The 22,895-nt window shown below is 42.8% G+C and overlaps 1 protein-coding gene across 1 annotated transcript in view; it reads right to left on the reverse strand.

Moving 5' to 3' along the window:
* LOC135574921 (CUB and sushi domain-containing protein 3-like) overlaps nucleotides 1-22,895 on the reverse strand; it is a 238,878-nt gene that overhangs the window by 121,579 nt on the left and 94,404 nt on the right. Inside the window, exons 13-14 of the mRNA XM_065027041.1 lie at nucleotides 19,039-19,221; nucleotides 14,874-15,050 (exon numbers count right to left, since the gene is read on the reverse strand). Of these exons, the coding sequence (XP_064883113.1) occupies nucleotides 14,874-15,050; nucleotides 19,039-19,221 (360 nt within the window). The remainder of the gene's footprint in view (nucleotides 1-14,873; nucleotides 15,051-19,038; nucleotides 19,222-22,895) is intronic.

Raw genomic sequence — 22,895 nt, forward strand, 5'->3', positions numbered from 1 at the left:
TGGTCCTAACTACTGTATATTAACAGGTATGTGGTCCTAACTACTGTATATTAACAGGTATGTTATCTGTGGTCCTAACTACTGTATATTAACAGGTATGTTATCCTAACTACTGTATATTAACAGGTATGTTATCTGTGGTCCTAACTACTGTATATTAACAGATATGTTATCCTAACTACTGTATATTATCAGGTATGTTATCTGTGGTCCTAACTACTGTATATTAACAGGTATGTTATCCTAACTACTGTATATTAACAGGTATGTTATCTGTGGTCCTAACTACTGTATATTAACAGGTATGTTATCTGTGGTCCTAACTACTGTATATTAACAGGTATGTTATCTGTGGTCCTAACTACTGTATATTAACAGGTATGTTATCCTAACTACTGTATATTATCAGGTATGTTATCTGTGGTCCTAACTACTGTATATTAACAGGTATGTTATCTGTGGTCCTAACTACTGTATATTAACAGGTATGTTATCTGTGGTCCTAACTACTGTATATTAACAGGTATGTTATCTGTGGTCCTAACTACTGTATATTAACAGGTATGTTATCCTAACTACTGTATATTATCAGGTATGTTATCTGTGGTCCTAACTACTGTATATTAACAGGTATGTTATCCTAACTACTGTATATTATCAGGTATGTTATCTGTGGTCCTAACTACTGTATATTATCAGGTATGTTATCCTAACTACTGTATATTAACAGGTATGTTATCTGTGGTCCTAACTACTGTATATTAACAGGTATGTTATCTGTGGTCCTAACTACTGTATATTAACAGGTATGTTATCTGTGGTCCTAACTACTGTATATTAACAGGTATGTTATCTGTGGTCCTAACTACTGTATATTAACAGGTATGTTATCTGTGGTCCTAACTACTGTATATTAACAGGTATGTTATCTGTGGTCCTAACTACTGTATATTAACAGGTATGTTATCCTAACTACTGTATATTATCAGGTATGTTATCTGTGGTCCTAACTACTGTATATTAACAGGTATGTTATCTGTGGTCCTAACTACTGTATATTAACAGGTATGTTATCCCTAACTACTGTATATTAACAGGTATGTTATCTGTGGTCCTAACTACTGTATATTAACAGGTATGTTATCCTAACTACTGTATATTATCAGGTATGTTATCTGTGGTCCTAACTACTGTATATTAACAGGTATGTTATCTGTGGTCCTAACTACTGTATATTAACAGGTATGTTATCCTAACTACTGTATATTAACAGGTATGTTATCTGTGGTCCTAACTACTGTATATTAACAGGTATGTTATCCTAACTACTGTATATTATCAGGTATGTTATCTGTGGTCCTAACTACTGTATATTAACAGGTATGTTATCTGTGGTCCTAACTACTGTATATTAACAGGTATGTTATCTGTGGTCCTAACTACTGTATATTATCAGGTATGTTATCCTAACTACTGTATATTAACAGGTATGTTATCCTAACTACTGTATATTATCAGGTATGTTATCTGTGGTCCTAACTACTGTATATTAACAGGTATGTTATCTGTGGTCCTAACTACTGTATATTAACAGGTATGTTATCCTAACTACTGTATATTAACAGGTATGTTATCTGTGGTCCTAACTACTGTATATTAACAGGTATGTTATCTGTGGTCCTAACTACTGTATATTATCAGGTATGTTATCTGTGGTCCTAACTACTGTATATTATCAGGTATGTGGTCCTAACTACTGTATATTAACAGGTATGTTATCCTAACTACTGTATATTAACAGGTATGTTATCTGTGGTCCTAACTACTGTATATTAACAGGTATGTTATCCTAACTACTGTATATTAACAGGTATGTTATCTGTGGTCCTAACTACTGTATATTAACAGGTATGTTATCCTAACTACTGTATATTAACAGGTATGTTATCCTAACTACTGTATATTAACAGGTATGTTATCTGTGGTCCTAACTACTGTATATTATCAGGTATGTTATCTGTGATCCTAACTACTGTATATTAACAGGTATGTTATCCTAACTACTGTATATTAACAGGTATGTTATCTGTGTATATTATCAGGTATGTGGTCCTAACTACTGTATATTAACAGGTATGTGATCCTAACTACTGTATATTATCAGGTATGTTATCTGTGGTCCTAACTACTGTATATTAACAGGTATGTTATCTGTGGTCCTAACTACTGTATATTATCAGGTATGTTATCTGTGGTCCTAACTACTGTATATTAACAGGTATGTTATCTGTGGTCCTAACTACTGTATATTAACAGGTATGTTATCTGTGGTCCTAACTACTGTATATTAACAGGTATGTTATCCTAACTACTGTATATTAACAGGTATGTTATCTGTGGTCCTAACTACTGTATATTAACAGGTATGTTATCTGTGGTCCTAACTACTGTATATTAACAGGTATGTTATCCTAACTACTGTATATTATCAGGTATGTTATCTGTGGTCCTAACTACTGTATATTAACAGGTATGTTATCTGTGGTCCTAACTACTGTATATTATTATGTTATCAACTACTGTATAACAGGTATGTTATCTGTGGTCCTAACTACTGTATATTAACAGGTATGTTATCCTAACTACTGTATATTAACAGGTATGTTATCTGTGGTCCTAACTACTGTATATTAACAGGTATGTTATCTGTGGTCCTAACTACTGTATATTAACAGGTATGTTATCCTAACTACTGTATATTAACAGGTATGTTATCTGTTGTCCTAACTACTGTATATTAACAGGTATGTTATCTGTGGTCTAACTACTGTATATTATCAGGTATGTTATCTGTGGTATGTTATCCTAACTACTGTATATTAACAGGTATGTTATCCTAACTACTGTATATTAACAGGTATGTTATCCTAACTACTGTATATTAACAGGTATGTTATCCTAACTACTGTATATTAACAGGTATGTTATCTGTGGTCCTAACTACTGTATATTAACAGGTATGTTATCCTAACTACTGTATATTAACAGGTATGTTATCTGTGGTCCTAACTACTGTATATTAACAGATATGTTATCCTAACTACTGTATATTATCAGGTATGTTATCTGTGGTCCTAACTACTGTATATTAACAGGTATGTTATCTGTGGTCCTAACTACTGTATATTAACAGGTATGTTATCCTAACTACTGTATATTAACAGGTATGTTATCTGTTGTCCTAACTACTGTATATTAACAGGTATGTTATCCTAACTACTGTATATTATCAGGTATGTTATCTGTGGTCCTAACTACTGTATATTAACAGGTATGTTATCCTAACTACTGTATATTAACAGGTATGTTATCTGTGGTCCTAACTACTGTATATTAACAGGTATGTTATCCTAACTACTGTATATTAACAGGTATGTTATCTGTGGTCCTAACTACTGTATATTAACAGGTATGTTATCTGTTGTCCTAACTACTGTATATTAACAGGTATGTTATCTGTGGTCCTAACTACTGTATATTAACAGGTATGTTATCCTAACTACTGTATATTAACAGGTATGTTATCTGTGGTCCTAACTACTGTATATTATCAGGTATGTTATCCTAACTACTGTATATTATCAGGTATGTTATCTGTGGTCCTAACTACTGTATATTAACAGGTATGTTATCCTAACTACTGTATATTAACAGATATGTTATCCTAACTACTGTATATTATCAGGTATGTTATCTGTGGTCCTAACTACTGTATATTAACAGGTATGTTATCCTAACTACTGTATATTAACAGGTATGTTATCTGTGGTCCTAACTACTGTATATTAACAGGTATGTTATCTGTGGTCCTAACTACTGTATATTAACAGGTATGTTATCTGTGGTCCTAACTACTGTATATTAACAGGTATGTTATCTGTTGTCCTAACTACTGTATATTAACAGGTATGTTATCCTAACTACTGTATATTAACAGGTGTGGTATCTGTGGTCCTAACTACTGTATATTATCAGGTATGTTATCTGTGGTCCTAACTACTGTATATTAACAGGTATGTTATCTGTGGTCCTAACTACTGTATATTAACAGGTATGTTATCCTAACTACTGTATATTAACAGGTATGTTATCTGTGGTCCTAACTACTGTATATTAACAGGTATGTTATCCTAACTACTGTATATTAACAGGTATGTTATCTGTGGTCCTAACTACTGTATATTAACAGGTATGTTATCCTAACTACTGTATATTAACAGGTATGTTATCTGTGGTCCTAACTACTGTATATTAACAGATATGTTATCCTAACTACTGTATATTATCAGGTATGTTATCTGTGGGCCTAACTACTGTATATTAACAGGTATGTTATCTGTGGTCCTAACTACTGTATATTAACAGGTATGTTATCTGTGGTCCTAACTACTGTATATTAACAGGTATGTTATCCTAACTACTGTATATTAACAGGTATGTTATCTGTGGTCCTAACTACTGTATATTAACAGGTATGTTATCCTAACTACTGTATATTATCAGGTATGTTATCTGTGGTCCTAACTACTGTATATTAACAGGTATGTTATCTGTGGTCCTAACTACTGTATATTAACAGGTATGTTATCTGTGGTCCTAACTACTGTATATTAACAGGTATGTTATCCTAACTACTGTATATTATCAGGTATGTTATCTGTGGTCCTAACTACTGTATATTAACAGGTATGTTATCCTAACTACTGTATATTATCAGGTATGTTATCTGTGGTCCTAACTACTGTATATTAACAGGTATGTTATCCTAACTACTGTATATTAACAGGTATGTTATCTGTATTAACAGGTATGTTATCTGTGGTCCTAACTACTGTATATTAACAGGTATGTTATCTGTGGTCCTAACTACTGTATATTAACAGGTATGTTATCTGTGGTCCTAACTACTGTATATTAACAGGTATGTTATCCTAACTACTGTATATTAACAGGTATGTTATCTGTGGTCCTAACTACTGTATATTAACAGGTATGTTATCCTAACTACTGTATATTATCAGGTATGTTATCTGTGGTCCTAACTACTGTATATTAACAGGTATGTTATCTGTGGTCCTAACTACTGTATATTAACAGGTATGTTATCCTAACTACTGTATATTAACAGGTATGTTATCTGTGGTCCTAACTACTGTATATTAACAGGTATGTTATCCTAACTACTGTATATTATCAGGTATGTTATCTGTGGTCCTAACTACTGTATATTAACAGGTATGTTATCTGTGGTCCTAACTACTGTATATTAACAGGTATGTTATCTGTGGTCCTAACTACTGTATATTAACAGGTATGTTATCCTAACTACTGTATATTATCAGGTATGTTATCTGTGGTCCTAACTACTGTATATTATCAGGTATGTTATCTGTGGTCCTAACTACTGTATATTAACAGGTATGTTATCCTAACTACTGTATATTAACAGGTATGTTATCTGTGGGCCTAACTACTGTATATTAACAGGTATGTTATCCTAACTACTGTATATTATCAGGTATGTTATCTGTGGTCCTAACTACTGTATATTAACAGGTATGTTATCTGTGGTCCTAACTACTGTATATTATCAGGTATGTTATCCTAACTACTGTATAACAGGTATGTTATCTGTGGTCCTAACTACTGTATATTATCAGGTATGTTATCTGTGGTCCTAACTACTGAATATTAACAGGTATGTTATCTGTGGTCCTAACTACTGAATATTAACAGGTATGTTATCTGTGGTCCTAACTACTGAATATTAACAGGTATGTTATCTGTGGTCCTAACTACTGTATATTAACAGGTATGTTATCCTAACTACTGTATATTATCAGGTATGTTATCTGTGGTCCTAACTACTGTATATTAACAGGTATGTTATCTGTGGTCCTAACTACTGTATATTAACAGGTATGTTATCCTAACTACTGTATATTATCAGGTATGTTATCTGTGGTCCTAACTACTGTATATTAACAGGTATGTTATCTGTGGTCCTAACTACTGTATATTAACAGGTATGTTATCCTAACTACTGTATATTATCAGGTATGTTATCTGTGGTCCTAACTACTGTATATTAACAGGTATGTTATCTGTGGTCCTAACTACTGTATATTAACAGGTATGTTATCCTAACTACTGTATATTATCAGGTATGTTATCTGTGGTCCTAACTACTGTATATTAACAGGTATGTTATCTGTGGTCCTAACTACTGTATATTATCAGGTATGTTATCTGTGGTCCTAACTACTGTATATTATCAGGTATGTTATCTGTGGTCCTAACTACTGTATATTATCAGGTATGTTATCCTAACTACTGTATATTAACAGGTATGTTATCCTAACTACTGTATATTATCAGGTATGTTATCTGTGGTCCTAACTACTGTATAACAGGTATGTTATCTGTGGTCCTAACTACTGAGGGAGAATATTAGTACCAGTCCAACAATACTGCTGTCATCATAACACACTACAGTATTGAGAGAAACAAGACACACTTTTCTCTCTTCTCCTTGAGAGTGACTTTTCTCTCTTCTCCTTGAGTGACTTTTCTCTCTTCTCCTTGAGTGACTTTTCTCTCTTCTCCTTGAGAGTGACTTTTCTCTCTTCTCCTTGAGAGTGACTTTTCTCTCTTCTCCTTGAGAGTGACTTTTCTCTCTTCTCCTTGAGAGTGACTTTCCTCTCTTCTCCTTGAGAGTGACTTTTCTCTCTTCTCCTTGAGAGTGACTTTTCTCTCTTCTCCTTGAGAGTGACTTTTCTCTCTTCTCCTTGAGAGTAACTTTTCTCTCTTCTCCTTGAGAGTGACTTTTCTCTCTTCTCCTTGAGAATGACTTTTCTCTCTTGTCCTTGAGAGTGACTTTTATCTCTTCTCCTTGAGAGTGACTTTTCTCTCTTCTCCTTGAGAGTGACTTTTCTCTCTTCTCCTTGAGAGTGACTTTTCTCTCTTCTCCTTGAGAGTGACTTTTCTCTCTTCTCCTTGAGAGTGACTTTTCTCTCTTCTCCTTGAGAGTAACTTTTCTCTCTTCTCCTTGAGAGTGACTTTTCTCTCTTCTCCTTGAGTGACTTTTCTCTCTTCTCCTTGAGAGTGACTTTTCTCTCTTCTCCTTGAGAGTGACTTTTCTCTCTTCTCCTTGAGAGTGACTTTTCTCTCTTCTCCTTGAGAGTGACTTTTCTCTCTTCTCCTTGAGAGTGACTTTTCTCTCTTCTCCTTGAGTGACTTTTCTCTCTTCTCCTTGAGAGTAACTTTTCTCTCTTCTCCTTGAGAGTGACTTTTCTCTCTTCTCCTTGAGAATGACTTTTCTCTCTTGTCCTTGAGAGTGACTTTTATCTCTTCTCCTTGAGAGTGACTTTTCTCTCTTCTCCTTGAGAGTGACTTTTCTCTCTTCTCCTTGAGAGTGACTTTTCTCTCTTCTCCTTGAGAGTGACTTTTCTCTCTTCTCCTTGAGAGTGACTTTTCTCTCTTCTCCTTGAGAGTAACTTTTCTCTCTTCTCCTTGAGAGTGACTTTTCTCTCTTCTCCTTGAGAGTGATTTTTCTCTCTTCTCCTTGAGAGTGTTTGACTTTGATCCTTTGGAACCTCGCTGATCAATAAAAGCCGTGAGGTTCGTGAACCGAGGAAATGACTGACTTCTTTAATGGATTCGTACCGAGAGAACCTCTTGGTACCCAAACTGTTGGTGTCCCTGAACCGGTCAGTTACATCTGAAGTGAAGCGATCAAAAACACACATCTAGGGGGGGTGAGCCAGGAGAGGATGAGAGAGAGAGAAAGAACGAGAGAGAGAGATAGGGGGACAGGGAGAGCGACACACAGAGAGAGAAAGAACGAGAGAGAGACAGAGAGAGAGACACAGAGAGAGAGTGGCAGAGAGAGAGAGAGGGAGAGAGAGAGAGAGACACATAGAGAGTGGCAGAGAGAGAAAGAACGAGAGAGAGACAGAGAGAGAGACACAGAGAGAGACAGAGAGAGAGAGATACATAGAGAGAGTGGCAGAGAGAGAAAGAACGAGAGAGAGAGACACAGAGAGAGAGAGAGAGACAGAGAGAGACAGAGAGAGAGAGAGAGAGAGACAGAGAGAGACATAGAGAGACAGAGAGGGAGGGAGGCAGAGTTCAGATGAGCAGCAGCACCCTGCTATTCCTAGAGAATAGGGTCGTCAACAGGACTGTTCTATATAGAGAATAGGGTCGTCAACAGGACTGTTCTACATAGAGAATAGGGTCGTCAACAGGACTGTTCTACATAGAGAATAGGGTCGTCAACAGGACTGTTAGATATAGAGAATAGGGTCGTCAACAGGACTGTTCTATATAGAGAATAGGGTCGTCAACAGGACTGTTCTACATAGAGAATAGGGTCGTCAACAGGACTGTTCTACATAGAGAATAGGGTCGTCAACAGGACTGTTCTACATAGAGAATAGGGTCGTCAACAGGACTGTTCTACATAGAGAATAGGGTTGTCAACAGGACTGTTCTACATAGAGAATAGGGTCGTCAACAGGACTGTTCTATATAGAGAATAGGGTTGTCAACAGGACTGTTCTACATAGAGAATAGGGTCGTCAACAGGACTGTTCTATATAGAGAATAGGGTCGTCAACAGGACTGTTCTATATAGAGAATAGGGTCGTGAACAGGACTGTTCTATATAGAGAATAGGGTCGTCAACAGGACTGTTCTATATAGAGAATAGGGTCGTCAACAGGACTGTTCTACATAGAGAATAGGGTCGTCAACAGGACTGTTCTACATAGAGAATAGGGTCGTCAACAGGACTGTTCTATATAGAGAATAGGGTCGTCAACAGGACTGTTCTATATAGAGAATAGGGTCGTCAACAGGACTGTTCTACATAGAGAATAGGGTCGTCAACAGGACTGTTCTACATAGAGAATAGGGTCGTCAACAGGACTGTTCTACATAGAGAATAGGGTCGTCAACAGGACTGTTCTACATAGAGAATAGGGTTGCATTGCAGATACAGACTTGAACATTTCTGCCTGTCTGATCACTGTCTCAGAGCGACTAGAGAGGCTCCCTGGAAAGCATCACTTCTCTCTCCAGAGACTCATTTTGGTCCCAAATTGAAACCCTCATCCCCTTCATTTACATTTACATTACATTTAAGTCATTTAGCAGACGCTCTTATCCAGAGCGACTTACAAATTGGTGCTTTCACCTTATGACATCCAGTGGAACAGCCACTTTACAATAGTGCATCTAGGTCTTTTAAGGGGGGGGGGGAGAAGGATTACTTTATCCTATCCTAGGTATTCCTTAAAGAGGTGGGGTTTCAGGTGTCTCCGGAAGGTGGTGATTGACTCCGCTGTCCTGGCGTCGTGAGGGAGTTTGTTCCACCATTGGGGGGGCAGAGCAGCGAACAGTTTTGACTGGGCTGAGCGGGAACTGTACTTCCTCAGTGGTAGGGAGGCGAGCAGGCCAGAGGTGGATGAACGCAGTGCCCTTGTTTGGGTGTAGGGCCTGATCAGAGCCTGGAGGTACTGAGGTGCCGTTCCCCTCACAGCTCCGTAGGCAAGCACCATGGTCTTGTAGCGGATGCGAGCTTCAACTGGAAGCCAGTGGAGAGAGCGGAGGAGCGGGGTGACGTGAGAGAACTTGGGAAGGTTGAACACCAGACGGGCTGCGGCGTTCTGGATGAGTTGTAGGGGTTTAATGGCACAGGCAGGGAGCCCAGCCAACAGCGAGTTGCAGTAATCCAGACGGGAGATGACAAGTGCCTGGATTAGGACCTGCGCCGCTTCCTGTGTGAGGCAGGGTCGTACTCTGCGGATGTTGTAGAGCATGAACCTACAGGAACGGGCCACCGCCTTGATGTTATTTGAGAACGACAGGGTGTTGTCCAGGATCACGCCAATGTTCTTAGCGCTCTGGGACGAGGACACAATGGAGTTGTCAACCGTGATGGCGAGATCATGGAACGGGCAGTCCTTCCCGGGAGGAAGAGCAGCTCTGTCTTGCCGAGGTTCAGCTTGAGGTGATGATCCGTCATCCACACTGATATGTCTGCCAGACATGCAGAGATGCGATTCGCCACCTGGTCGTCAGAAGGGGAAAAGGAGAAGATTAATTGTGTGTCGTCTGCATAGCAATGATAGGAGAGACCATGTGAGGTTATGACAGAGCCAAGTGACTTGGTGTATAGCGAGAATAGGAGAGGGCCTAGAACAGAGCCCTGGGGGACACCAGTGGTGAGAGCACGTGGTGAGGAGACGGATTCTCGCCACGCCACCTGGTAGGAGCGACCTGTCAGGTAGGACGCAATCCAAGCGTGGGCCGCGCCGGAGATGCCCAACTCGGAGAGGGTGGAGAGGAGGATCTGATGGTTCACAGTATCGAAGGCAGCCGATAGGTCTAGAAGGATGAGAGCAGAGGAGAGAGAGTTAGCTTTAGCAGTGCGGAGCGCCTCCGTGATACAGAGAAGAGCAGTCTCAGTTGAATGACTAGTCTTGAAACCTGACTGATTTGGATCAAGAAGGTCATTCTGAGAGAGATAGCGGGAGAGCTGGCCAAGGACGGCACGTTCAAGAGTTTTGGAGAGAAAAGAAAGAAGGGATACTGGTCTGTAGTTGTTGACATCGGAGGGATCGAGTGTAGTTTTTTTTAGAAGGGGTGCAACTCTCGCTCTCTTGAAGACGGGAGGGACGTAGCCAGCGGTCAGGGATGAGTTGATGAGCGAGGTGAGGTAAGGGAGAAGGTCACCGGAGATGGTCTGGAGAAGAGAGGAGGGGATAGGGTCAAGCGGGCAGGTTGTTGGGCGGCCGGCCGTCACAAGACGCGAGATGTCATCTGGAGAGAGAGGGGAGAAAGAGGTCAGAGCACAGGGTAGGGCAGTGTGAGCAGAACCAGCGGTGTCGTTTGACTTAGCAAACGAGGATCGGATGTCGTCGACCTTCTTTTCAAAATGGTTGACGAAGTCATCTGCAAAGAGGGAGGAGGGGGAGGGGAGGAGGATTCAAGAGGGAGGAGAAGGTGGCAAAGAGCTTCCTAGGGTTAGAGGCAGATGCTTGGAATTTAGAGTGGTAGAAAGTGGCTTTAGCAGCAGAGACAGAGGAGGAAAATGTAGAGAGGAGGGAGTGAAAGGATGCCAGGTCCGCAGGGAGGCGAGTTTTCCTCCATTTCCGCTCGGCTGCCCGGAGCCCTGTTCTGTGAGCTCGCAATGAGTCGTCGAGCCACGGAGCGGGAGGAGAGGACCAAGCCGGCCTGGAGGATAGGGGACATAGAGAGTCAAAGGATGCAGAAAGGGAGGAGAGGAGGGTTGAGGAGGCAGAATCAGGAGATAGGTTGGAGAAGGTTTGAGCAGAGGGAAGAGATGATAGGATGGAAGAGGAGAGAGTAGCGGGGGAGAGAGAGCGAAGGTTGGGACGGCGCGATACCATCCGAGTAGGGGCAGTGTGGGAAGTGTTGGATGAGAGCGAGAGGGAAAAGGATACAAGGTAGTGGTCGGAGACTTGGAGGGGAGTTGCAATGAGGTTAGTGGAGGAACAGCATCTAGTAAAGATGAGGTCGAGCGTATTGCCTGCCTTGTGAGTAGGGGGGGAAGGTGAGAGGGTGAGGTCAAAAGAGGAGAGGAGTGGAAAGAAGGAGGCAGAGAGGAATGAGTCAAAGGTAGACGTGGGGAGGTTAAAGTCGCCCAGAACTGTGAGAGATGAGCCGTCCTCAGGAAAGGAGCTTATCAAGGCATCAAGCTCATTGATGAACTCTCCGAGGGAACCTGGAGGGCGATAAATGATAAGGATGTTAAGCTTGAAAGGGCTGGTAACTGTGACAGCATGGAATTCAAAGGAGGCGATAGACAGATGGGTAAGGGGAGAAAGAGAGAATGACCACTTGGGAGAGATGAGGATCCCGGTGCCACCACCCCGCTGACCAGAAGCTCTCGGGGTGTGCGAGAGCACGTGGGCGGACGAAGAGAGAGCAGTAGGAGTAGCGGTGTTGTCTGTGGTGATCCATGTTTCCGTCAGAGCCCTTCCTCTCCCTACACCTCCTCCCTCCACCTCCTTCCTCCCCCTCCTCCTCCTCCTCCTCCACCTCCTCCCTCCCCCTCCTCTCCCTTATCCTCCTCTCCCCCCAACTCCTCCCTCCCCCTCCTCCCTCCTCTTCCTCCCCTCCCTCCTCTCCCTCCTCCTCCCCCCCTCCTCCTCCTCCCCTCATCCCCCTCCCCCTCCTCCACCTCCTCCCTCCCCCTCCTATTCCTCCCCTCCCTCCACCTCCTCCTCTTCCCTCCCCCTCTCCCCTCCCCCTCCTCCCCCTCCTCCCTCCCCTTATTCTATATCTTGTCTGTACTTCAATTAGTCAGACACAAGAGTAATGATGCTTTGGGAGAAATGTAATTCTGTTAAAGAGTTATTATAATGGCAAATTGAATATAGATTGACACAACATAATTCAATTACAACATATGGGGCTCGTTCCTGAAGATGAGTTTAGATTAAAGGCTGTCTAACAGAAAGTGGGACAACATCTACGGCTAGCTGCTATTTAGCATTTTATATTACCGTAACACTATACTGTATCTTTGTAATCATTTAGCTTCAGCTCAGGATAACTAACAGACAGTCATTTAGTTTCAGCTCAGTATAACTAACAGACAGTCATTTAGTTTCAGTTCAGTTTAACTAACAGACAGTCATTTAGTTTCAGCTCAGGATAACTAACAGACAGTCATTTAGTTTCAGTTCAGGATAACTAACAGACAGTCATTTAGATTCAGCTCAGGATAACTAACAGACAGTCATTTAGTTTCAGTTCAGGATAACTAACAGACAGTCATTTAGTTTCAGTTCAGGATAACTAACAGACAGTCATTTAGTTTCAGTTCAGGATAACTAACAGACTGTCATTTAGTTTCAGTTCAGGATAACTAACAGACAGTTTTAATTTTAAGATAGTCATTTAGCTTCAGCTCGGGATAACTAACAGACAGTCTATATGACAAATTTTGTTTGTCATTTCGGATCAGTTAGGAGACGGTGCTGGACCAGGTATCAGTAGTACTTACTGGTGCAGTTAGAAGCTGTGCTGGACCAGGTATCAGTAGTACTTACTGGTGCAGTTAACAGACGGTGCTGGACCAGGTTTCAGTAGTCTTACTGGTCAGTTAGGAGATGGTGCTGGACCAGGTATCAGTAGTACTTACTGGTGCAGTTAGAAGCGGTGCTGGACCAGGTATCAGTAGTACTTACTGGTGCAGTTAGGAGACGGTGCTGGACCAGGTATCAGTAGTACTTACTGGTGCAGTTAGGAGATGGTGCTGGACCAGGTATCAGTAGTACTTACTGGTGCAGTTAGGAGACGGTGCTGGACCAGGTATCAGTAGTACTTACTGGTGCAGTTAGGAGACGGTGCTGGACCAGGTATCAGTAGTACTTACTGGTGCAGTTAGGAGATGGTGCCGGACCAGGTATCAGTAGTACTTACTGGTGCAGTTAGGAGACGGTGCTGGACCAGGTATCAGTAGTACTTACGGGTGCAGTTAGGAGACGGTGCTGGACCAGGTATCAGTAGTACTTACTGGTGCAGTTAGGAGACGGTGCTGGACCAGGTATCAGTAGTACTTACTGGTGCAGTTAGAAGACGGTGCTGGACCAGATATCAGTAGTACTTACTGGTGCAGTTAGGAGACGGTGCTGGACCAGGTATCAGTAGTACTTACTGGTGCAGTTAGGAGACGGTGCTGGACCAGGTATCAGTAGTACTTACTGGTGCAGTTAGGAGACGGTGCTGGACCAGGTATCAGTAGTACTTACTGGTGCAGTTAGGAGACGGTGCTGGACCAGGTATCAGTAGTACTTACTGGTGCAGTTAGGAGACGGTGCCGGACCAGGTATCAGTAGTACTTACGGGTGCAGTTAGAAGCGGTGCTGGACCAGGTACCAGTAGTACTTACTGGTGCAGTTAGGAGACGGTGCTGGACCAGGTATCAGTAGTACTTACGGGTACAGTTAGAAGCGGTGCTGGACCAGGTATCAGTAGTACTCACTGGTGCAGTTAGAAGCGGTGCTGGACCAGGTATCAGTAGTACTTACTGGTGCAGTTAGGAGACGGTGCCGGACCAGGTATCAGTAGTACTCACTGGTGCAGTTAGAAGCGGTGCTGGACCAGGTATCAGTAGTACTCACTGGTGCAGTTAGGAGACGGTGCTGGACCAGGTATCAGTAGTACTTACTGGTGCAGTTAGGAGACGGTGCTGGACCAGGTATCAGTAGTACTTACTGGTGCAGTTAGGAGATGGTGCTGGACCAGGTATCAGTAGTACTTACTGGTGCAGTTAGGAGATGGTGCTGGACCAGGTATCAGTAGTACTTACTGGTGCAGTTAGGAGATGGTGCTGGACCAGGTATCAGTAGTACTTACTGGTGCAGTTAGGAGACGGTGCTGGACCAGGTATCAGTTGTACTTACTGGTGCAGTTAGGAGATGGTGCTGGACCAGGTATCAGTAGTACTTACTGGTGCAGTTAGGAGACGGTGCTGGACCAGGTATCAGTAGTACTTACGGGTGCAGTTAGAAGCGGTGCTGGACCAGGTATCAGTAGTACTTACTGGTGCAGTTAGGAGACGGTGCCGGACCAGGTATCAGTAGTACTTACGGGTGCAGTTAGAAGCAGTGCTGGACCAGGTATCAGTAGTACTTACTGGTGCAGTTAGAAGCGGTGCTGGACCAGGTATCAGTAGTACTTACTGGTGCAGTTAGAAGCGGTGCTGGACCAGGTATCAGTAGTACTTACTGGTGCAGTTAGGAGACGGTGCTGGACCAGGTATCAGTAGTACTTACTGGTGCAGTTAGAAGCGGTGCCAGACCAGGTGCCGTTGGCCAGACAGTGTCTGGTGGGCGTGCCTGAGAGGAGGTATCCATCCATACAGGAGTAGACTACAGAGTGGGTGAAGGTCGTACCGTCGACCCGGAAAATACGGCCGTGAGCAGGTGTCCCCGGGTTACCACAGTGCACCGCTGGAGTGGACGAGAGAGAGAGAGGGAGGGAGGAAGGGAGAGAGGGAGGGAGAGAGAGACAGAGAGAGAACGAGAGACAAAGAGAGAACGAGAGACAGAGAGAGAGAACGAGAGACAGAGAAAGCGCGAGAACGAGAGAGAGAGAGAGACAGAGAGAGAGAACGAGAGACAAAGAGAGAACGAGAGACAGAGAGAGAGAACGAGAGACAGAGAAAGCGCGAGAACGAGAGAGAGAGAGAGAGACAGAGAGAGAGAACGAGAGACAAAGAGTGAACGAGAGACAGAGAAAGAGAGAGAACGAGAGCGAAAGAAAGAGAGAGCGAGAGAAAGAGAGAAAGAGAAAGCGCGAGAACGAGAGAGAGAGAGAGAGAGAGAGAGAGAGACACAATTAAGGGGGGTCAAAAACACTAATTGCTAAACACTGATCTAATGTCTTTCTAGAACATAAAATGTGACTCATCCAATCCAGATGATTATTAATGTCATGTTTGGTAGCAGGAAACCAAGAGAGGATTCTGTTCTGTTTCCCGGTGTGTCTCTCCACCCAGCACTTCGTTATATTTCATTACCAAAATGATTTGCCTTCTCAAATGACTTAATTGTCTGGAAAATTGTTAAATGATTTCTGATGCAGGCAGCTATAGGCTGTAGGGTGAAGCTGGTAGGAAGGAAGGAGAGGTGTCCCCAACTCAATCACTTCCTGACACCACGAGGCCACTGAAAGAGGTTGAACGTGCTCTGAATGTGTTGGCTGTTATACAGTAGTGCACTACGTTTTTGTCCAGAGCCCATCGACCCTATCAAATATATGGTGCCTTTTGGGACCTTATTATTATTATTATTATTATTATTATTATTATTATTATTATTATTATTCTTTTGCACCCCAGTATTTTTATTTCTACTTTGCACATTCTTCCACTGCAAATCTACCATTCCAGTGTTTTACTTGCTATATTGTATTTACTTTGCCACCATGGCCTTTTTTTGCCTTTTTACCTCCCTTCTCACCTCATTTGCTCACATTGTATATAGACTTGTTTCTACTGTATTATTGACTGTATGTTTGTTTTACTCCATGTGTAACTCTGTGTCGTTGTATCTGTCGAACTGCTTTGCTTTATCTTGGCCAGGTCGCAATTGTAAATGAGAACTTGTTCTCAACTTGCCTACCTGGTTAAATAAAGGTGAAATAAATAAATAAATTCAGCCCTTTCAGTGCCTTGGACCCTGGTCGAAATAAAGTTCCCTATATTGGGGGAAGTGTTTCATTCTGGAAAAGGACACTATGTTCAATCTGTGGTAAATATTCCCCATTGTTTCAGTAGATTACAAAGCACCGGGACGACAGGCTCACGTTGCTCTGGGTTAAACAGCAGTCAAGCTCTTAGCTCAAAAAGCTGAAGCAGAAACAGACACAGTTCAGTCATGGAGAGGATCAAGTCTGTCAGGAATAGAGGATAAAACTAACCGTCTATAAATCATTTCAGCTTACAGGACACGTCAAGGCAAGAGAGGCTGAGCGGGGAGTTCCTGTCGTATTTAAAATAAATAAAAAAGGACTTTTATGTCTCAACTGCCACCCTATTCTACCTTTTGACACATTGTAGTTCAAAGGTCATTAAATAGACAACAAGGTTCCATTTGAGACAGAGCCATGGTCGTTGTGTCTGTCAAGCTGAGAGAGTTTATAACTGTCTGGGAGAATTAGAAGTCTGTCAAATTGAGAGAGTTTATAACCATCTGGGAGAAAGAGACGTCTGTCAAGCTGAGAGAGTTTATAACTGTCTGGGAGAAAGAGAAAGCTGAGAGAGTTTATAACTGTCTGGGAGAAAGAGAAGTCTGTCAAGCTGAGAGAGTTTATAACTGTCTGGGAGAAAGAGACGTCTGTCAAGCTGAGAGAGTTTATAACTGTCTGGGAGAAAGAGACGTCTGTCAAGCTGAGAGAGTTTATACCTGTCTGGGAGAAAGAGAAGTCTGTCAAGCTGAGAGAGTTTATAACTGTCTGGGAGAAAGAGAAGTCTGTCAAGCTGAGAGAGTTTATAACTGTCTGGGAGAAAGAGACGTCTGTCAAGCTGAGAGAGTTTATAACTGTCTCGGGGAGAAAGAGAAGTCTGTCAAGCTGAGAGAGTTTATAACCGTCTGGGAGAAAGAGAAGTCTGTCAAGCTGAGAGAGTTTATAACCATCTGGGAGAAAGAGAAGTCTGTCAAGCTGAGAGAGTTTATAACCGTCTGGGAGAAAGAGAAGTCTGTCAAGCTGAGAGAGTTTATAACTGTCTGGGAGAAAGAGAAGTCTGTCTGTTTATAACTGTCTGGGAAAAGATAAGTCTGTCAAGCTGAGAGAGTTTATAACTGTCTGGGAGAAAGATAAGTCTGTCAAGCTGAGAGAGTTTAAAACTGTCTTGGGGAGAAAGAGAAGTCTGTCAAGCTGAGAGAGTTTAAAACTGTCTTGGGGAGAAAGGGAAGTCTGTCAAGCTGAGAGAGTTTATAACTGTCTGGGAGAAAGAGAAGTCTGTCAAGCTGAGAGAGTTTATAACTGTCTGGGAGAAAGAGAAGAAGAGAGTTTATAACTGTCTCGGGGAGAAAGAGAAGTCTGTCAAGCTGAGAGAGTTTATAACTGTCTGGGAGAAAGAGAAGTCTGTCAAGCTGAGAGAGTTTATAACTGTCTGGGAGAAAGGTCTGAAGCTGAGAGAGTTTATAACTGTCTGGGAGAAAGAGACGTGTCAAGCTGAAGCTGAGTTTATAACTGTCTGGGAGAAAGAGAAGTCTGTCAAGCTGAGAGAGTTTATAACCGTCTGGGAGAAAGAGAAGTCTGTCAAGCTGAGAGATAACTGTCTTAAAACTGTCTGGGAGAAAGAGAAGTCTGTCAAGCTGAGAGAGTTTATAACTGTCTGGGAGAAAGAAAGTCTGTCAAGCTGAGAGAGTTTATAACTGTCTGGGAGAAAGAAAGTCTGTCAAGCTGAGAGAGTTTATAACTGTCTGGGAGAAAGAGAAGTCTGTCAAGCTGAGAGAGTTTATAACTGTCTGGGAGAAAGAGAAGTCTGTCAAGCTGAGAGAGTTTAAAACTGTCTTGGGGAGAAAGAAAGTCTGTCAAGCTGGGAGAAAACTGTCTTGGGGAGAAGTCTGTCAAGCTGAGAGAGTTTATAACTGTCTCGGGAGAGAGAAGTTTTATAACTGTCTCGGGAGAAAGAGAAGTCTGTCAAGCTGAGAGAGTTTATAACTGTCTCGGGAGAAAGAGAAGTCTGTCAAGCTGAGAGAGTTTATAACTGTCTGGGAGAAAGAGTCTGTCAAGCTGAGAGAGTTTATAACTGTCTGGGAGAAAGAGACGTCTGTCAAGCTGAGAGAGTTTATAACTGTCTGGGAGAAAGGAAGCCTGTCAAGAGATTCTCTGCCAATTCCGGTCGAACCATGTTTATGCCCTGCAGCAGAGAATCGGCTGGTGATTCAATATTTAAAATGTCATTAATCACGTCAGAAGTAGAAGTTGCCTTCAGGCTGAAAAATAAAGTTTTTTTACAAGGATTCTGGAAGAGAAGAAATATTGGTTGGTTGGCTTTGAGCACTGACTTTTTCTAAGGACAATGTGCTAGCGAAATATACTAATTTACAGCTAATTGCATTTTCATTGTGTGTGTGCTCCTATGTATGCTCCTGTGTGCTCCTTCATGTGCCCCTGTTGTGTGTGTGCTCCTGCGTGTGCTCCTGCATGTGCTCCTGCTTGTGCTCCTGCGTGTGCTCCTGCGTGTGCTCCTGCGTGTGCTCCTGCGTGTACTCCTGCGTGTGCTCCTGCGTGTGCTCCTGCGTGTGCTCCTGCGTGTACTCCTGCGTGTGCTCCTTCGTGTGCCCCTGTTGTGTGTGTGCTCCTGCGTGTGCTCCTGCGTGTGCTCCTGCGTGTGCTCCTGCGTGTGCCTACTGTAAACTGTTGCGTTCATCTCCATGCACTCGTCTCTATAAACATGCAGTATTTAGCCGGTCCATCAAGCCTCACGTTTGCAGAAGGGCTGTCTCCCAGACCAGGTCCCATTGGGAAAGCAGATCCTCTCAGCTGAGCCGTACAGTGTGTGGCCCACAGCGCAGGTGAAGCGGACTTTACTACGCAGATGGAAGTTGCTGGCCTCTCTGCTTGCATGGACGGGTGTACCAGGGTCCCCACAGCTGCCTAAAGAGTCTCCTATACAGAACAGAGAGAGAGAGAGAGACAGAGAGAGAGAGAGAGAGAGAGAGAGAGAGAGAGAGAGGGAGAGGGAGAGGGTTCAATTTGGGGAACAGGTTCAGTGTAAAGTGCTGTTGGAAGAGGCAATACAACGCGATGCAACAATGAACATTTGCCTTGGAGCCAATAACCCCAGTAACCTCATTCCAGCTGACATGATGTCATTGGGGTTAGGGGTCAATAACCACAGTAACCTCATTCCAGCTGACATGATGTCATTGGGGTTAGGGGTCACTAACCTCAGTAACCTCATTCCAGCTGACATGATGTCATTGGGGTTAGGGGTCAATAACCACAGTAACCTCATTCCAGCTGACATGATGTCATTGGGGTTAGGGGTCAATAACCTCAGTAACCTCATTCCAGCTGACATGATGTCATTGGGGTTAGGGGTCAATAACCTCAGTAACCTCATTCCAGCTGACATGATGTCATTGGGGTTAGGGGTCAATAACCTCAGTAACCTCATTCCAGCTGACATGATGTCATTGGGGTTAGGGGTCAATAACCTCAGTAACCTCATTCCAGCTGACATGATGTCATTGTAAATAAGTATGTGTTCTTAACTGACTTGCCTAGTTGAATAAAGGTTAATAAAATACACAAACATAAGAACCCAGCTCATTCCAGCTGACTTGCCTAGTTGAATAAAGGTTAATAAAATACACAAACATAAGAACCCAGCTCATTCCAGCTGACATGACGGACATGAGAACCCAGACAGGTGTAGGTAACAGACAGGTGTAGATAACAGACAGGTGTAGATAACAGACAGGTGTAGATAAACAGACAGGTGTAGTTAAACAGACAGGTGTAGATAACAGACAGGTGTAGATAACAGACAGGTGTAGATAACAGACAGGTGTAGTTAATAGACAGGTGTAGATAACAGACAGGTGTAGATAACAGACAGGTGTAGTTAAACAGGCAGGTGTTGTTAAACAGACAGGTGTAGATAACAGACAGGTGTAGATAACAGACAGGTGTAGATAACAGACAGGTGTAGTTAAACAGGCAGGTGTAGATAACAGACAGGTGTAGATAACAGACAGGTGTAGATAACAGACAGGTGTAGATAACAGACAGGTGTAGTTAAACAGACAGGTGTAGATAACAGACAGGTGTAGTTAACAGACAGGTGTAGTTAAACAGACAGGTGTAGATAACAGACAGGTGTAGTTAAACAGACAGGTATAGATAACAGACAGGTGTAGTTAAACAGACAGGTGTAGATAACAGACAGGTGTAGTTAACAGACAGGTGTAGTTAAACAGACAGGTGTAGATAACAGACAGGTGTAGTTAAACAGACAGGTGTAGTTAACAGGTAAATCAGAGGTATGTTGTGAGTGCTCTAGCTTTGACGATAACATGAACCAAGACTGACTTTCCTAGGAAGCAGTAACAGATGCAGTGTTAAAGTCGTACCCTGGCTCGGTCCCTAATGGCACCCAATTCCCTACGTAGCGCACTACTTGGTCTAAGGTAGTGCACTATGTAGGGAATAGGATGGCATTAGAATTAGTGGAGGCTCTTTATGGTAGCTTAATTTTCCCCCATTAAAAAGCTTCTCCGGTAGAAAACTGGGACATGTTCCCTTCTGAAGCTGAGGAGGAGGAGGACAGAGGAGAGGAGGAGGAGGGGAAGAGAGGAGAGGAGAAGGGGAGAGGAGGGGAGGATGAGAGAATGAGTGTGACTGATCCCATCTTCTGAACATGTCATGTTGTAATGAAGAACAGAACAAGTCAAACAGAGCAGATCAGAACGAGAGAGAGAGAGTGAGATAGAGAGAGCGAGAGAGGGCGAGAGAGCGAGAGAGGGCGAGAGAGCGAGAGAGGGCGAGAGAGAGCGAGAGAGGGCGAGAGAGAGCGAGAGAGGCGAGAGAGCGAGAGAGGGCGAGAGAGAGAGAGAGGCGAGAGAGCGAGAGGGCGAGAGGGCGAGAGAGCGAGAGAGGGCGAGAGCGAAGAGGGCGAGCGAGAGAGGGCGAGAGGGCGAGAGAGGGCGAGAGGGCGAGAGCGAGAGAGCGAGAGAGCGAGAGAGGGCGAGAGAGAGCGAGAGAGGGCGAGAGAGAGCGAGAGAGGGCGAGAGGGCGAGAGAGAGCGAGAGAGGGCGAGAGGGCGAGAGAGGGCGAGAGAGAGCGAGAGAGGGCGAGAGGGCGAGAGAGAGCGAGAGAGCGAGAGAGGGCGAGAGGGCGAGAGGGCGAGTCAGTCCTATACATAAGGGACATCTCCAACGCAGCAGACTACACTACACTGGGGCGGCAGGGTAGCCTAGTGGTTAGAGCGTTGGACTAGTAACTGGAAGGTTGCAAGTTCAAACCCCCGAGCTGACAAGGTACAAATCTGTCATTCTGACCCTGAACAGGCAGCTAACCCACTGTTCCTAGGCCGTCATTGAAAATAAGAAGGTAATTAAAAATAAAATAAAAACTACAACTAGCAAGCTAGAATGTATATATACATTCAATATGTAGCCAGCGGTGTATATACATTCACTATGTAGCCAGCTAGCTGTGTATATACATTCACTATGTAGCTAGCGGTGTATATACATTCACTATGTAGCCAGCTAGCTGTGTGTATACATTCACTATGTAGCTAGCTGTGTATATACATTCACTATGTAGCCAGCTATGTATATACATTCACTATGTAGCTAGCTGTGTATATACATTCACTATGTAGCCAGCTGTGTATATACATTCACTATGTAGCTAGCTGTGTATATACATTCACTATGTAGCTAGCTGTGTGTATACATTCACTATGTAGCCAGCTAGCTGTGTGTATACATTCACTATGTAGCCAGCTAGCTGTGTATATACATTCACTATGTAGCCAGCTGTGTATATACATTCATTATGTAGCCAGCTGTGTATATACATTCACTATGTAGCTAGCTGTGTATATACATTCACTATGTAGCCAGCTAGCTGTGTATATACATTCACTCTGTAGCCAGCTAGCTGTGTATATACATTCACTATGTAGCCAGCTAGCTGTGTATATACATTCACTATGTAGCCAGCTAGCTGTGTATATACATTCACTATGTAGCTAGCTGTGTATATACATTCACTATGTAGCCAGCTGTGTATATACATTCACTATGTAGCTAGCTGTGTATATACATTCACTATGTAGCTAGCTGTGTATATACATTCACTATGTAGCCAGCTAGCTGTGTATATACATTCACTATGTAGCCAGCTAGCTGTGTATATACATTCACTATGTAGCCAGCTAGCTGTGTATATACATTCACTATGTAGCCAGCTGTGTATATACATTCACTATGTAGCCAGCTGTGTATATACATTCACTATGTAGCTAGCTGTGTATATACATTCACTATGTAGCTAGCTGTGTATATACATTCACTATGTAGCCAGCTAGCTGTGTATATACATTCACTATGGAGCCAGCTAGCTGTGTATATACATTCACTCTGTAGCCAGCTAGCTGTGTGTATACATTCACTATGTAGCCAGCTAGCTGTGTATATACATTCACTATGTAGCCAGCTAGCTGTGTATATACATTCACTATGTAGCCAGCTGTGTATATACATTCACTATGTAGCTAGCTGTGTATATACATTCACTATGTAGCTAGCTGTGTATATACATTCACT

This window comes from Oncorhynchus nerka, linkage group LG14 (genome assembly GCF_034236695.1).
Source record: "Oncorhynchus nerka isolate Pitt River linkage group LG14, Oner_Uvic_2.0, whole genome shotgun sequence".
Classification (NCBI taxonomy): Eukaryota; Metazoa; Chordata; class Actinopteri; order Salmoniformes; family Salmonidae; genus Oncorhynchus; species Oncorhynchus nerka.